The sequence below is a fragment of the Schistocerca cancellata genome, chromosome 3, assembly GCF_023864275.1.
Source record: "Schistocerca cancellata isolate TAMUIC-IGC-003103 chromosome 3, iqSchCanc2.1, whole genome shotgun sequence".
Taxonomy (NCBI): Eukaryota; Metazoa; Arthropoda; class Insecta; order Orthoptera; family Acrididae; genus Schistocerca; species Schistocerca cancellata.
Genome location: NC_064628.1, coordinates 774,676,291 through 774,690,879, shown reverse-complemented (window position 1 = coordinate 774,690,879; position 14,589 = coordinate 774,676,291). Strand labels below are relative to the sequence as shown.

The 14,589-nt window shown below is 41.0% G+C and overlaps 1 protein-coding gene across 1 annotated transcript in view; it reads right to left on the bottom strand.

Moving 5' to 3' along the window:
* LOC126175812 (protein Skeletor, isoforms B/C) overlaps positions 1–5,797 on the bottom strand; it is an 81,006-nt gene extending 75,209 nt beyond the window's left edge. Inside the window, exons 1-2 of the mRNA XM_049922800.1 lie at positions 5,574–5,797; positions 4,771–4,999 (exon numbers count right to left, since the gene is read on the bottom strand). Coding sequence (XP_049778757.1) covers positions 4,771–4,999; positions 5,574–5,625 — 281 coding nt within the window. The 5' untranslated portion in view covers positions 5,626–5,797. The remainder of the gene's footprint in view (positions 1–4,770; positions 5,000–5,573) is intronic.
* Between the last annotated feature and the right edge of the window lie 8,792 nt (positions 5,798–14,589).

Here is a 14,589-nt window from a genome sequence, read left to right as displayed (position 1 = left end):
TTTCTAACCGTAAATATCTCCACTAAACAAATGCCTCTAGCATTCATGGCAGCATTTTTCAAAACTTTTCTTAAGCTTTTGACATTGTTAACTGAATTACACTCTTCAAAATTCTGAACATAGCAGGGATAAAATATAGGGAGAAAAAGGTTATATAGAGCTTGTAGGGAAATCAAACTGCAGTCATAAGAGTCAAATAACATGAAAGGGAAGCAGTAGTTGAGAAAGGAGTGAGACAGAGTTGTAGTCTATACCCACTGTTATTCAATACGTACAATGAGCAAGCATTATAGGAAACCAAAGAAAAATTTGGAGAAGGGATTAAAGTTCAGGGAAAAGAGGTATAAAAATTTAATTTGCCAGTGTCTTTATAATTCTTTCAGTGACAGAAAATGACATGCAAGAGCAGCTGAATGAAATGGATAGTGTCTTGAATAGATGTTACAAGATGAGCATCAACAAAAGTAAAACAAGGGTAATGAAATGTAGTTGAATTAAATCAAGTGACTCTCAGGGAATTGGATTAGCAGTTGAAGCTCTAAAACTAGTAAATGAGTTTTGCTGTTTGGGCAACAAAGTAAATGATGACGATCAAAGTAGAGAGTATATAAATGCAGGCTGGCTATAGTAAGGAAAGCGTTTCTGAAAAAGAAGAATCTGTAAATGTTAAATATACACTCCTGGAAATGGAAAAAAGAACACATTGACACCGGTGTGTCAGACCCACCATACTTGCTCCGCTGACACTGCGAGAGGGCTGTACAAGCAATGATCACACGCACGGCACAGCGGACACACCAGGAACCGCGGTGTTGGCCGTCGAATGGCGCTAGCTGCGCAGCATTTGTGCACCGCCGCCGTCAGTGTCAGCCAGTTTGCCGTGGCATACGGAGCTCCATCACAGTCTTTAACACTGGTAGCATGCCGCGACAGCGTGGAGGTGAACCGTATGTGCAGTTGACGGACTTTGAGCGAGGGCGTATAGTGGGCATGCGGGAGGCCGGGTGGACGTACCGCCGAATTGCTCAACACATGGGGCGTGAGGTCTCCACAGTACATCGATGTTTTCGCCAGTGGTCGGCGGAAGGTGCACGTGCCCGTCGACCTGGGACCGGACCGCAGCGACGCACGGATGCACGCCAAGACCGTAGGATCCTACGCAGTGCCGTAGGGGACCGCACCGCCACTTCTCAGCAAATTAGGGACACTGTTGCTCCTGGGGTATCGGCGAGGACCATTCGCACCCGTCTCCATGAAGCTGGGCTACGGTCCCGCACACCGTTAGACCGTCTTCCGCTCACGCCCCAACATCGTGCAGCCCGCCTCCAGTGGTATCACGACAGGCGTGAATGGAGGGACGAATGGAGACGTGTCGTCTTCAGCGATGAGAGTCGCTTCTGCCTTGGTGCCAATGATGGTCGTATGCGTGTTTGGCGCCGTGCAGGTGAGCGCCACAATCAGGACTGCATACGACCGAGGCACACAGGGCCAACACCCGGCATCATGGTGTGGGGAGCGATCTCCTACACTGGCCGTACACCACTGGTGATCGTCGAGGGGACACTGAATAGTGCACGGTACATCCAAACCGTCATCGAACCCATCGTTCTACCATTCCTAGACCGGCAAGGGAACTTGCTGTTCCAACAGGACAATGCACGTCCGCATGTATCCCGTGCCACCCAACGTGCTCTAGAAGGTGTAAGTCAACTACCCTGGCCAGCAAGATCTCCGGATCTGTCCCCCATTGAGCATGTTTGGGACTGGATGAAAAGTCGTATCACGCGGTCTGCACGTCCAGCACGAACGCTGGTCCAACTGAGGCGCCAGGTGGAAATGGCATGGCAAGCCGTTCCACAGGACTACATCCAGCATCTCTACGATCGTCTCCATGGGAGAATAGCAGCCTGCATTGCTGCGAAAGGTGGATATACACTGTACTAGTGCCGACATTGTGCATGCTCTGTTGCCTGTGTCTGTGTGCCTGTGGTTCTGTCAGTGTGATCATGTGATGTATCTGACCCCAGGAATGTGTCAATAAAGTTTCCCCTTCCTGGGACAATGAATTCACGGTGTTCTTATTTCAATTTCCAGGAGTGTAAATTTAAGCATTGAAAAGTTTTTCTGAAGATATTTGTCTGAAGAATACCCTTGTACAGATTGAAATGTGGACAGAGGGCAGTTCAGACACGAAGACAACAGAAGCTTTTGAAATGTGGTGTTTACTCAACATTAGTAGATGGCTAGGTCAAGTAATTAATGGGGAGCTATTGAGTCAAACTGAGGAGAAAGAAAATTTATGGCATGACCTGACTAAAAGAAGGGATCAGCTGATAGGACACGTGCTGAGGCATCAAGGAATTGTCAATTTCAGACTAGAGGTACATGTAAGTAAGTGCGAGGGGGGGGGGGGGGGGGGGTAGTTGTGAGGGAGGCCAAGGAATGATTACAGTAAGCATCTTCAAATCATTGTAGGTCACAGCAGTTATTCAGAAATGATAGAGTAGCATAGAGAGCTGCATCAAAACAGTCTCTGGACTCAACACCACAACAACAACATTATATGCCATCTTGCACAGTGCCAGTGCACCTCTACATTTTTTAAGCTGCAGAAATGAGGTTTGAAACACCAACTATTCAGAAAATAAGACAGCATATAGTTTAGTTAGCAATTACAAATTGGGGAGAAATAGGCTCAGTATGTAAAACACCCAGGCAATATTTGTTTGTTAAGTTCTCATTATTTCTAGATCACACTCATCAAAAGTCAGCCATGTCTGAAACAGTACACTCCTTTAATTATTTCCAATATTTGCAAAAGATCAATGTAATGGCACAACAGATGTCAGCTTGCCATTATTGTTGAATGTTTTCAGTCATTATGCATTGCTATGTTTGAGGGTTGCTTCAGTTTGTTGTTGTAGTAACTGTTATGGGGGTGATGGTGGTGCTCTTCAGGTAACAGACTGGTTTGATGCAGCTCTCATCATAAGTCTATACTGTGCTAGTCTCTTCGTCTCTGTATAACCACTGCACCCAGAACCACTTGAAACTGCCTACTGTATTCACACTTTATCTTCCTCTCCAATTTTTACCCCCTTCCTTCTACTACCTTTAGTCCATTTTCTTAGCCTTTCACTCAGTACATCCTGATTTAATCTGATTACACTACATTACCATTATTTTACTTTTGTTTAGGTTCATTTTATAACATCTTATCTATTTAATTCAACTGCTCTTCCAAGTCCTGTGCTGCCTCTGACAGAATTACTGTCACTAACAAACCTAAATGTTTATATTTCTTCTCACTGAAATTAAATTACTTTCACAAATTTCTCACTGGTTTTTTTGTATTACTTGCTCTGCTACACACCAAATAACATTAAGAATAGGCTACCACCCTGTCTCACTCCCTTCTCAATTACTTGCCCCCCTCCGTGTGCTTTGACTCTTAGAAATGCTGTCTGGTTTGTGTAAAAGTTGAAAATAAGCTTTCGATCAATGGGATACATGAAACCATTTGTTATCACTGCAAGGCAAAATTGCTCTGAATAAAGAACCAAAGAAAGTTAGGGCCTAAATTTTTTCTTTGGCTGCCATTGTTGCATTACCCCATTCACTTCTTGTTCCTCCCTGTAGCAGCTTAAAGGCATGGTGGAGTTAATTCACTCCACTCTTCATGAACTAAAGGAAACACCTAAAAACGGTACAGGGATGGTGGACAGGTTAGTTTGCAATGCACTATGTATAGTGTAAGTGTGAAAATGAGATTAATCTAGAAACATTAAACGTTTTTAAAAAAATCAACTTCTATGCATTGTTTGAAATACTCTAGCCTTATCTACACTATTTAAACAATGAACTAATACAAATATAAGCTGTGCACAGTTCAAAAATAACATCAGGGAGTTTTGATAACACAAACACTTAGCAGTGGAATCCATGAAAACTTACATACAAAAAGACCACTCATCACTCAAAATCACACAATACACAGCTATGATACAAGACAAAAATTGGATGTAAATGTTCAAAGTGCCAACACAAAGTTATTTCAAAACAGCCTTATCCATCCTAGTATCAAACTATACAATGCTTTACCAGATACCATTAAACACATACAAAACTTTGGTCACTTCAAATATAAACTGAAGTCGTACTTGGTTGATCACTGCTTTTACACAGTAAATGAATACCAACAAAACTAAATTTTTGTGTGTTTACCCAATGTAGTCTCATTCAGAAGAACATTTGTATTTTATCTCTCTGTATATAACATAACAACATTTATTTAAGCATTCATCATTAATTGATATATTAATGTGTGTTATTATGTAAAAAGGTATTTTATATGTTAAAACTGTTAATATTAAGAAAAAAAATCCAAATATCTGTTGCACATTGTGCAGCTGTAGATGAATATGGATCAATAAATCAATCAAACTAGCAGTAATAGTAACAAAATACCAGCAACAACAGATTAAAAATGTACCAGGGATATAGTGACAAGTAGTAATACTCTTGGAGAGGATTTACAATGCACTGAGAAAATGAAAAATGAGAGGGACAGGAAGGTGAATAAAGCAAAAATTTGCAAGCCAAAAAGAGAATGTAACTTGGAGCAATGCAGAATACAGATGTTATATGTTTTGGATTGAATAACTAAATAAAATTCCTCAAATAATTCACAACAATGAAACTTGGCTAAATGACTTCAGTAAAATTATTCATTGTACTAATATACCAATACTTAAGATGGTGTATGCTTACTTTCCATACTCATCTGGCACAATGAAACCTTGTGGACCTGGCCGATTGGCAGATCCTGCCCAGAAAAATGTGTCTGCTCCATTCCCATCATAGTTAAAATTCACGAATAGAAGTGTATATTCATCAACAGCATACACATCTCCTGAAACTTGGTGGTGATAAGGGTTGAGTTTTCCAAGGTATTTTCCCTGGTATGGTTCCTTCTCTTCAGATACAGTGGATGAGATCACTGTTGCAAAATAAGGAAAGAGTCAGAATTAATTTAATGGTATTCACGACCTAATTCATGTCCAAAACGGTGTACTGTCCGAATGACAGCTTTTTTGTTCTCTATTTAGCATTATACAATCTTTTCTGATAATTACACGCGTAAAGTCCGGATTCGAAAGCTTCTAATAGCACTGGAAAATTATTGCTATAGTTAACTGTCAGTCGTTACACTATTTAGTTCACTGACCATCGTATGAAAACTGATAATGTCGGCTATACTACAAAAATATTTTAACTTAAAGTTTTACATTTCAGTTGCTGACACAACCTATCATTGAAATCACCACATGCACGTTCGCTGTTTCGAAATGTCAATTGAAAAGTTAAAGCCTTAGACGAGTGATGAGGTTGTTGTCAGAATAGACAGGTTAGCACACGCCAACTAAATAACTTCTCTACGACTGAGAATACAGTTAATCGTAATAAAAAAGGAAAAAAAGAAAAATCCTGAGTCTGCTATGACAGATCACACGGGACAACAAACATTACAATTTTTGTCACACGCTGCTAATGTTGCATTAAACTGTTCTTACCCGTAAGTATAACGAGAATACATGCTCCTGGGAAAATGCTCGTAATTTTCATATTGCTAACACGTGCATTTCTTTGTTCATTCAGCTAGCCAGCTGTTGAAAACGCTGTAGCAGTGTACCGCTAGGCCCGCCGACTGTTGCCTTGGCATTCCTTTTTCTTGACTGTACTGCTGCAGCCGGAGAAAAAGGGGGTCACTCAACTCCCCCACTTTGTCCTGTCTCGGACCCCACCACCAAAGCAACGAAGGTAAAAGTCACGTACAGCACCTAACGGCTGCACTACGTTTCTTAACTAAAGCAATGCGTCAGTGTCGTGGGAAAGCACACTTTCTCTGTTTGACTTACCGCTGCACACGGCCTGTGGGATTGTTGGATTAAGTTCAAGGTCGTAAAAAATAGTACAAAGGTGATTGAGAACCTTCGCAAAGTACTTTGCAATGCTGGCGCGGTTGATTTTCATGTTTTTGTAATTATGTGCATGTGACACTAACGGCTAAGAAACTGGTGTTAACAATAATGAGGTACCTTGAATAGAATGACCTCAGTACCAACCAGCATGGATTTCGAAAACATTGACCATATGAAACACAACTTGTATTTTTCCCACATGGCATACTGAAAGCTTTGGATCAAGGCAACCAGGTAGATGCAGTATTTCTTGAAAATGCTGGTGAGGCTGCTTTTCATGTTTTTTGCAATTATGTGCATGCGCCGCTAATAGCAAACATCTGGTGACATGTCTGTCTCCATAATGGTGTTGGAAATGGAAATGCCGTGTGGCTAGGACCACCCGTCGGGTAGCCCGTTCGCCTGGTGGAAGTCTTTCGAGTCGACGCCTCTTCGGCGACTTACGTGTCGACGGGGACACCCAGTCCCTGAGCGGAGAAAATCTCCGACCCAGCCAGGAATTGAACCTGGGCCGTTAGGCATGACATTCCGTAGCGTTGACCACTCGCTACCAGGAGAATGGTGTTGAAACTGGCGTTAACAGTAATGAGGTATCTTGAACAGAATGATCTCCTCAGTTCCCACCAGCTTGGATTTCGAAAACGTCGATCATGTGAAACCCACCTCGCACTTTTCTCAGGTGACAATACTGAAAGCTTTGGATCTAGGCAACCAGGTATATGCAGTATTTCTTGATTTCCGAAAAGCATTTGACTCAGTACCGCACCTACGTTATTGTCAAAAGTACAATCATATGAGGTTATTGTTGTTGTGGTCTTCAGTCCAGAGACTGGTTTGATGCAGCTCTCCATGCTACTCTATCCTGTGCAAGCTTCTTCATCTCCCGGTACCTACTGCAACCTACATCCTTCTGAATCAATTTAGCGTATTCATCTCTTGGTCTCCCTCTACGATTTTTACCCTGAATGCTGCCCTCCAATACTAAATTGGTGATCCCTTGATGCCTCAGAATATGCCCTACCAAGCGATCCCTTCTTCTAGTCAAGTTGTGCCACAAACTTCTCTTCAGCCGGCCGCGGTGGTCTAGCGGTTCTGGCGCTGCAGTCTGGAACCGCGGCACTGCTACGGTCGCAGGTTCGAATCCTGCCTCGGGCATGGGTGTATGTAATGTCCTTAGGTTAGTTAGGTTTAAGTAGTTCTCAGTTCTAGGGGACTTATGACCTAAGATGTTGAGTCCCATAGTGCTCAGAGCCATTTTTGAAACTTCTCTTCTCTCCAATTCTATTCAGTAGCTCCTCATTAGTTATGTGATCTACTCATCTAATCTTCAGCATTCTTCTGTAGCATCACATTTCGAAAGCTTCTATTCTCTTCTTGTCTAAACTATTTATCGTCCACGTTTCACATGCATACACTCCATACAAATACTTTCAGAAACGACTTCCTGACACTTAAATCTATACTTGATGTTAACAAATTTCTCTTCTTCAGAAACGCTTACCTTGCCATTGTCAGTCTACATTTTATGTCCTCTCTACTTGGACCATCATCAGTTATTTTGCTCCCCAAATAGCAAAACTCATTTACTACTTTATGCCTCTCATTTCCTAATCTAATTCCCACAGCATCACCCAATTTAATTTGACTACATTCCATTATCCTCGTTTTGCTTTTGTTGATGTTCATCTTATATCCTTCTCTCGAGACACTGTCCATTCCGTTCAGCTGGTCTTCCAGGTCCTTTGCTGTCTCTGACAGAATTACAATGTCATCGTCAAACCTCAAAGTTTTTATTTCTTCTCCATAGATTTTAATTCCTACACCAAATTTTTCTTTTGTTTCCTTTACTGCTTGCTCAATATACAGATTGAATAACATCAGGGATAGGCTACAACCCTGTCTCACTCCCTTCCCAACCACTGCTTCCCTTTCATGCCCCTCGATTCTTATAACTGCCATCTGGTTTCTGAACAAATCGTAAATAGCCTTTCGCTCCCTGCATTTGACCCCTAACACCTTCAGAATTTGAAAGAGAGTATTCCAGTCAACATTGTCAAAAGCTTTCTCTAAGTCTACAAATGCTAGAAATGCTTTCCTTAATTTATTTTCTAAGATAAGTCGTAGGATCAGTATTGCCTCACGTGTTCCAACATTTCTACGGAATCCAAACTGATCTTCCCCGAGGTCGGCTTCTACCACTTTTTCCATTCGTCTGTAAAGAATTCGTATTAGTATTTTGCAGCCATGGCTTATTAAACTGATAGTTCGGTAATTTTCACATCTGTCAACACCTGCTTTCTTTGGGATTGTAATTATTATATTCTTCTTGAAGTCTGAGGGTATTTCGCCTGTTTCATACATCTTGCTCACTACATGGTAGAGTTTTGTTAGGCCTGGCTCTCCCAAGGCTGTCAGTATTCTAATGGAATGTTGTCTACTCCGGGACCTTGTTTCGACTTAGATCTTTCAGTGCTCTGTCAAACTCTTCACACAGTATCATATCTCCTATTTCATCTTCCGCTACATTCTCTTCCATTTCTATAATATTGTCCTCAAGAACATAGCCCTTGTATAGACCCTCTATATACTCCTTCCACCTTTCTGCTTTCCCTTCTTTGTTTAGAACTGGGTATCCATCTGAGCTCTTGATATTCATACAAGTGGTTCTCTTTTCTCCGAAGGTCTCTTTAATTTTCCTGTAGGCAATATTTATCTTACCCCTTGTGATATGCGCCTCTACATCCTTTCATTTGTCCTCTAGCCATACCTGCTTAGCCATTTTGCACTTGCTGTCGATCTCATTTTTGAGACGTTTGTATTCCTTTTTGCCTGTTTCATTTACTGCATTTTTATATTTTCTCCTTTCATCAATTAAATTCAATATCTCTTCTGTTACACAAGTATTTCTATTAGCCCTCGTCTTTTTACCTACTTGATCCTCTGCTACCTTCACTATTTCATCTCTCAAAGCTACCCATTCTTCTTCTACTGTATTTCTTTCCCCCATTCTTGTCAGTGGTTTCCTAATGCTCTCCCTGAAGCTCTCTACAACCTCTGTTTCTTTCAGTTTATCCATGCCCCATCTCCTCAAATTCCCACCTTTTTGCAGTTTCTTCAGTTTTAATCTACAGTTCATAACCAATAGATTGTGGTCAGAGTCCACATCTGTCCCTGGAAATGTCTTACAGTTTAGAACCTGGTTCCTGAATCTCTGTCTTACCATTATATAATCTATCTGAGAGCTTCCAGTATCTCCAGGCTTCTTCCATTTATACAACCTTCTTTTATGATTCTTGAACCAAGTGTTAGCTATTAGGTATGAAGTGAAATTTGTGACTGGACTGAGGACCTTTTAGTAGCGAGGACACAGCATGTGGAATGAGAATCATCGTCAGACATAGAAGTAACTTCGGGTGTGCCCCAGAGAAGTGTGTTGAGACCCTTGTTATTCATATTATATATTAGTGACGTTGCAGATAATATTAATAGTAAAATCAGGTTTTTTGCAGATGATTCAGTTATCTATAATGAAGTTCAAATGTTTCAAATGGCTCTGAGCACTATGGGACTTAACATCTGAGGTCATCAGTCCCCTAGAACGTAGAACTACTTAAACCTACTTAACCTAAGGACATCACACACATCCATGCCCGAGGCAGGATTCGAACCTGCGTCCGTAGCGGTAGCGCGGTTCCAGACTGTAGCGCGTAGAACCGCTCGGCCACTCTGGCCGGCTATAATGAAGTACATACATTAATCCTTGTTCCATAGATCATGAATACGACATTTTGTAATGATGTGGAACGTGTCACTTTAACATAAGTTTTTACTACTTCATATCTAAGAATTCATCTATTGAGTAGAAGGAGTTGTCATCCAGAAACTCTTTTAATTTGCTTTTAAATGTTGGTTGGCTATCTATCAGACTTTTAATACTATTTGGCAAATGACCAATGATTGTTATGGCTGCATAATTCACCCCTTTCTGTGCCAAAGTGAGGGGAAGTTCAATCAGTCTACAAAGGAGATTGCTTAAAAATCATTCGTGCGATCGGTTCTAGAATATTGCTCAAGTGTGTGGGACTCCTACCAGACAGGACTAACAGAGGATATTTATTGTATACAGAGAAGGAGAACGAATGGTCAGATTTGTATCATCCGTGGGGGATTGTCACAGAGACACTGAAGGAATTGCGCTGGAAGACTCTGTATGATAGACGTAAACTATCCCGAGAAAGTCTATTAACAAAGTTTCAAGAATTGGCTTTAAATGATGATTCTAGGAATATACTACAATCCTCTACGTATCTCTCTCATAAGGATTGTGAGGATAAGATCAGAATAACTGCTGCAGGCACAGAGGCATTCAAACATACTTCCCGCTCTCCTTACGTGAATGGAAGAGGAAGAACCCTCATAATTGGTACAATAAGACGTAATCTCTGCCATGCACCTCACGTTGGTTTGCAGAGTATAAATGTAGATGTAGATAAAGGAAAACCGGTAATCTCTGCAAGATAGTATATTCTAAGGCAATCCCGAGATGTAAGGAATAAATTGTGGTATGTGACTGATCCAAACCTCTGCTTTTCGGGAAAAGTTCACCGACATTTCAAACGCTAAACAGTGAACGATTTCTCTCCTCTAATTTAGACAGGCGCGGATCCAGGGTTCGGTTCTGGGTGAGGGGAAGGTGTCCGTTTTCCACTGTCTTTCACTACCCCTCACTTCCACCTAAACGTAATTTGCCGTTATCACCACGTGCTATAGATGCCTAGGGTTTTAGGAACAGTAACAATAAAATACGAGTATTAACAACGTAATTTATTTGTTATTATACGCGTCCAGGGCACGCGATTATTACAATACTGGTCATACAGGTCTTAATGAGTGTGTTTCTGGTATCAGAATAAGTGACATAAATGGTCGTATCTTTTGATTGTATCGTGTTAGAAGCTTAACGCTTTTACAATACCAAGAGATCGTAGACCTTAGTATGTGACATAAATTTCAACGAGATACTTTTAGCCGATCCTGAGAAAAAGCGGTGTTAACAGACGAACGGACAGACAATTGAATGACACCTGAGAAAGAAATCTTTTTTCGTGAGATATAATTACAAATTGATTATTTAGCATTTCTAACTTTTCTTGAGCTGTGAAACCTTACGTCTTGCATAATCTCATGATTCTAAGTCAACGGAAAGTACCCTAGAGGTTTTGTGAGTGAGTTTGCGAGTATCATAATTGACTTAGAAGCTTAAATTCCTCACAGGCCTTAGTAAGTGACAAATTTCAACTTGATAAGTCCACCCGCTCCTAAGAAAAAAAGGTGTTAACAAACGTACAGACAGTTAGTTGGATGACAAAGAAATATTTTTTGTGTGATTAACGGTTTTTAGATTTTTCCTTTGGTTGCACTGTGAATAATATGTGACAGAAATCGCCGTATCTTTTAACTGCACAGACTTCCTGAAGCTGATACAATTTATTGCGATGCCAAGAGACCTTACACCTTAGTATGTGACATAAATTTCAACTTGATTCGTCATCCCATTCTTGAGAAAAGGGGGTCTTAACAGACGGGACGGAGAGGCAGTCGGCTAACAAATGACAAAAAAATTTGTTTGCGATATAATTACAAATTAACAATTTTATCAATTTTTCCTTTGGTTGTACTATGAAATCTTGCTTCTTGCTAAATCTCATTACTCCAGATCGACGAGACCTGTACTGTAGGTTTCGATGAGTGGGTTTGCGAGTATTAAAATATGTGACACAAGTGGGTGTATCTTTTTGCTGCATTGACATAAAATCTTCAATTGATTTGATTTGATTTTTATTGTTGTAGAGACCTCAGAGATCATCTGAGGCATTACGAAAGTCAATATTACACAGTATAAATGTTACACAAATAATTACAAAAACAAGAAAAATATTACAGAATATAAATATTACACAGATAATTATAGTACTTTCGCACAAATACAAAACAGAGAAACTTCTGGTACAAATTGATATTGCATAGTAAATTTAGCCAATTACAGACTTACTCAGATACAGAAGCACAGATCACATAAAGTGTAGTCATACCATATTCTTAACCTCTCTTAAAAATCCATTAGTTTCATAAATGCTGAGCTCAAGAAGAAATTCTTTTACTTTTTTTTTTTTTTTTTGAATTGTTGAATTGGAAGATCTCTGATATGTTGGGGCATGGCATTAAAAAAAATTATGGACTTGTATAGGAAACACTTTTGTGTATTTTTATAGTTACATTGGAAAGAAACTATGTCCTGCTTGTTTCTTGTGTTATAATTTTGTCGCATGTCATACTGTTGATAACTGGAATAGTTTTCCTTAATATGCATTACACACTGTAGTATAAATATTGATGGTAGGGTCATAATCTGTAATTTTTTAAAGCTTGGCCTACAGTGAGCTCTGGGTGCCAAGCTACATATCAGTCTTATTGCCTTCTTTTGTAGTTTGAAGACATTAGGTGCTTTGCTTTGATGTCCCCACAGTATTCTGCCGTAGGAAATGTGACTGTGTAATAAAGCAAAATGAACCAGTTTAAGTACTGGCACGTTTAGACAAAGACGAAGCTTTCTTAGAGCAAATATTCCTTTGCTAATGTTGATTCCCACTTTTTCTATAAGGCTGCCCCAGTATAATTTTGAATCAATTGAGATTCCAAGGAAATTAACAGTATTTGAACTCTGCTCAAATTCCGTGTTATTATTCCACGATACATATAGGTCTTGTATTTTTTTTTCTTTACACCACTAAGGAACCGTAGACTTTAGTACGTGGCATAAATTTCAACTTGATATATCAATCCGTTTCTGAGAAAAAAAGCCGTTTAACAGTCGGACAGACAGACATATGGACAACAAAGTGGTCCTATAAGAGTCCCACGTGTCATTTGAAGAGCACGAAGATGAGTTTAGCTTACTCCCCTGTTCGCCAAACACTTCAGATTTAAACACAGTCGAGAATCTGTGGGACCTCTTCGACCGGTCATTTCGCGCCATGGATCCACAACAGAGAAACAGCGCAGCTGGCCACGGCATTGGAGTCGGCATGGCTGCACATCCCAGTCGGTACCTTCCAGAAAGAACCTCACTGACACTCTTCCTCAACATTTCGCAGCGACCCGCGGTGCAAAAGGTGACTGTTCAGGCTTTTGACAGATGGCCCCATGAATGTGACTGTACAGTGTACGTCTTCTTAATTATACAGGGTGGTCCATTGATAGTGACTGGGCCAAATATCTCACGAAATAAGCATCAAACGAAAAAACTACAAAGAACGAAACTCGTCTAGTTTGAAGGGGGAAACCAGATGGCGCTATGGTTGGCCCGCTAGATGGCGCTGCCATAGGTCAAACAGATATCACTGCGTTTTTTTTTAAAATAGGAACCTCCATTTTTTATTACATATTCGTGTAGTACGTAAAGAAATGTGAATGTTTTAGTTGGACCACTTTTTTCTCTTTGTGACAGATGGCGCTGTAATAGTCACAAACGTATAAGTACGTGGTATCACGTAACATTCCGCCAGTACGGACGGTATTTGCTTCGTGATACATTACCCTTGCTAAAATGGACCCTTTACCAATTGCGGAAAAGGACGATACCGTGTTGATGCATGGCTATTGTGATCAAAATGCCCAATGGGCGTGTGCTATGTATGCTGCTCGGTAGCCTGGACGACATCATCCAAGTGTCCGGACCGTTCGCCGGATAGTTACGTTATTTAAGGAAACAGGAAGTGTTCAGCCACATGTGAAACGTCAACCACGACCTGCAACAAATGATGATGCCCAAGCAGGTGTTTTAGCTGCTATCGAGGCTAATCCGCACATCAGTAGCAGACAAACTGCGCGAGAATCGGGAATCTCAAAAACGTTGGTGTTGAGAATGCTACATCAACTTCGATTGCACTCGTACCATATTTCTATGCACCAGGAATTGCATGGCGACGACTTTGAACATCGTATACAGTTCTGCCACTGGGCACAAGAGAAATTACTGGACGATGACAGACTTTTTGCACGCGTTCTATTTAGCGACGAAGCGTCATTCACCAACAGCGGTAACGCAACCGGCTTAATATGCACTATTGGGAAACGGAAAATCCACGATGGCTGCGACAAGTGGAACATCAGCGACCTTGGCGGGTTAATGTATGGTGCGGCGTTATGGGAGGAAGGATAATTGGCCCTCATTTTATCGATCGCAATCAAAATGGTGAAATCGCTGATTTCCTACGTAATGTTCTACCGATGTTACTACAAGATGTTTCACTGCATGACAGAATGGCGGTGTATTTCCAACATGATGGATGTCCGGCACATAGCTCGTGTGCGGTTGAAGCGGTATTGAATAGCATATTTCATGACAGGTGGATTGGTCGTCGAAACATCATACCATGGCCCGCACGTTCACCGGATCTGACGTCCCCGGATTTCTTCCTGTGGGGAAAGTTGAAGGATATTTGCTATCGTGAGCCACCGACAACGCCTGACAACATGCGTCAGCGCATTTTCAATGCATGTGCGAACATTACGGAAGGCGAACTACTCGCTGTTGACAGGAATGTCG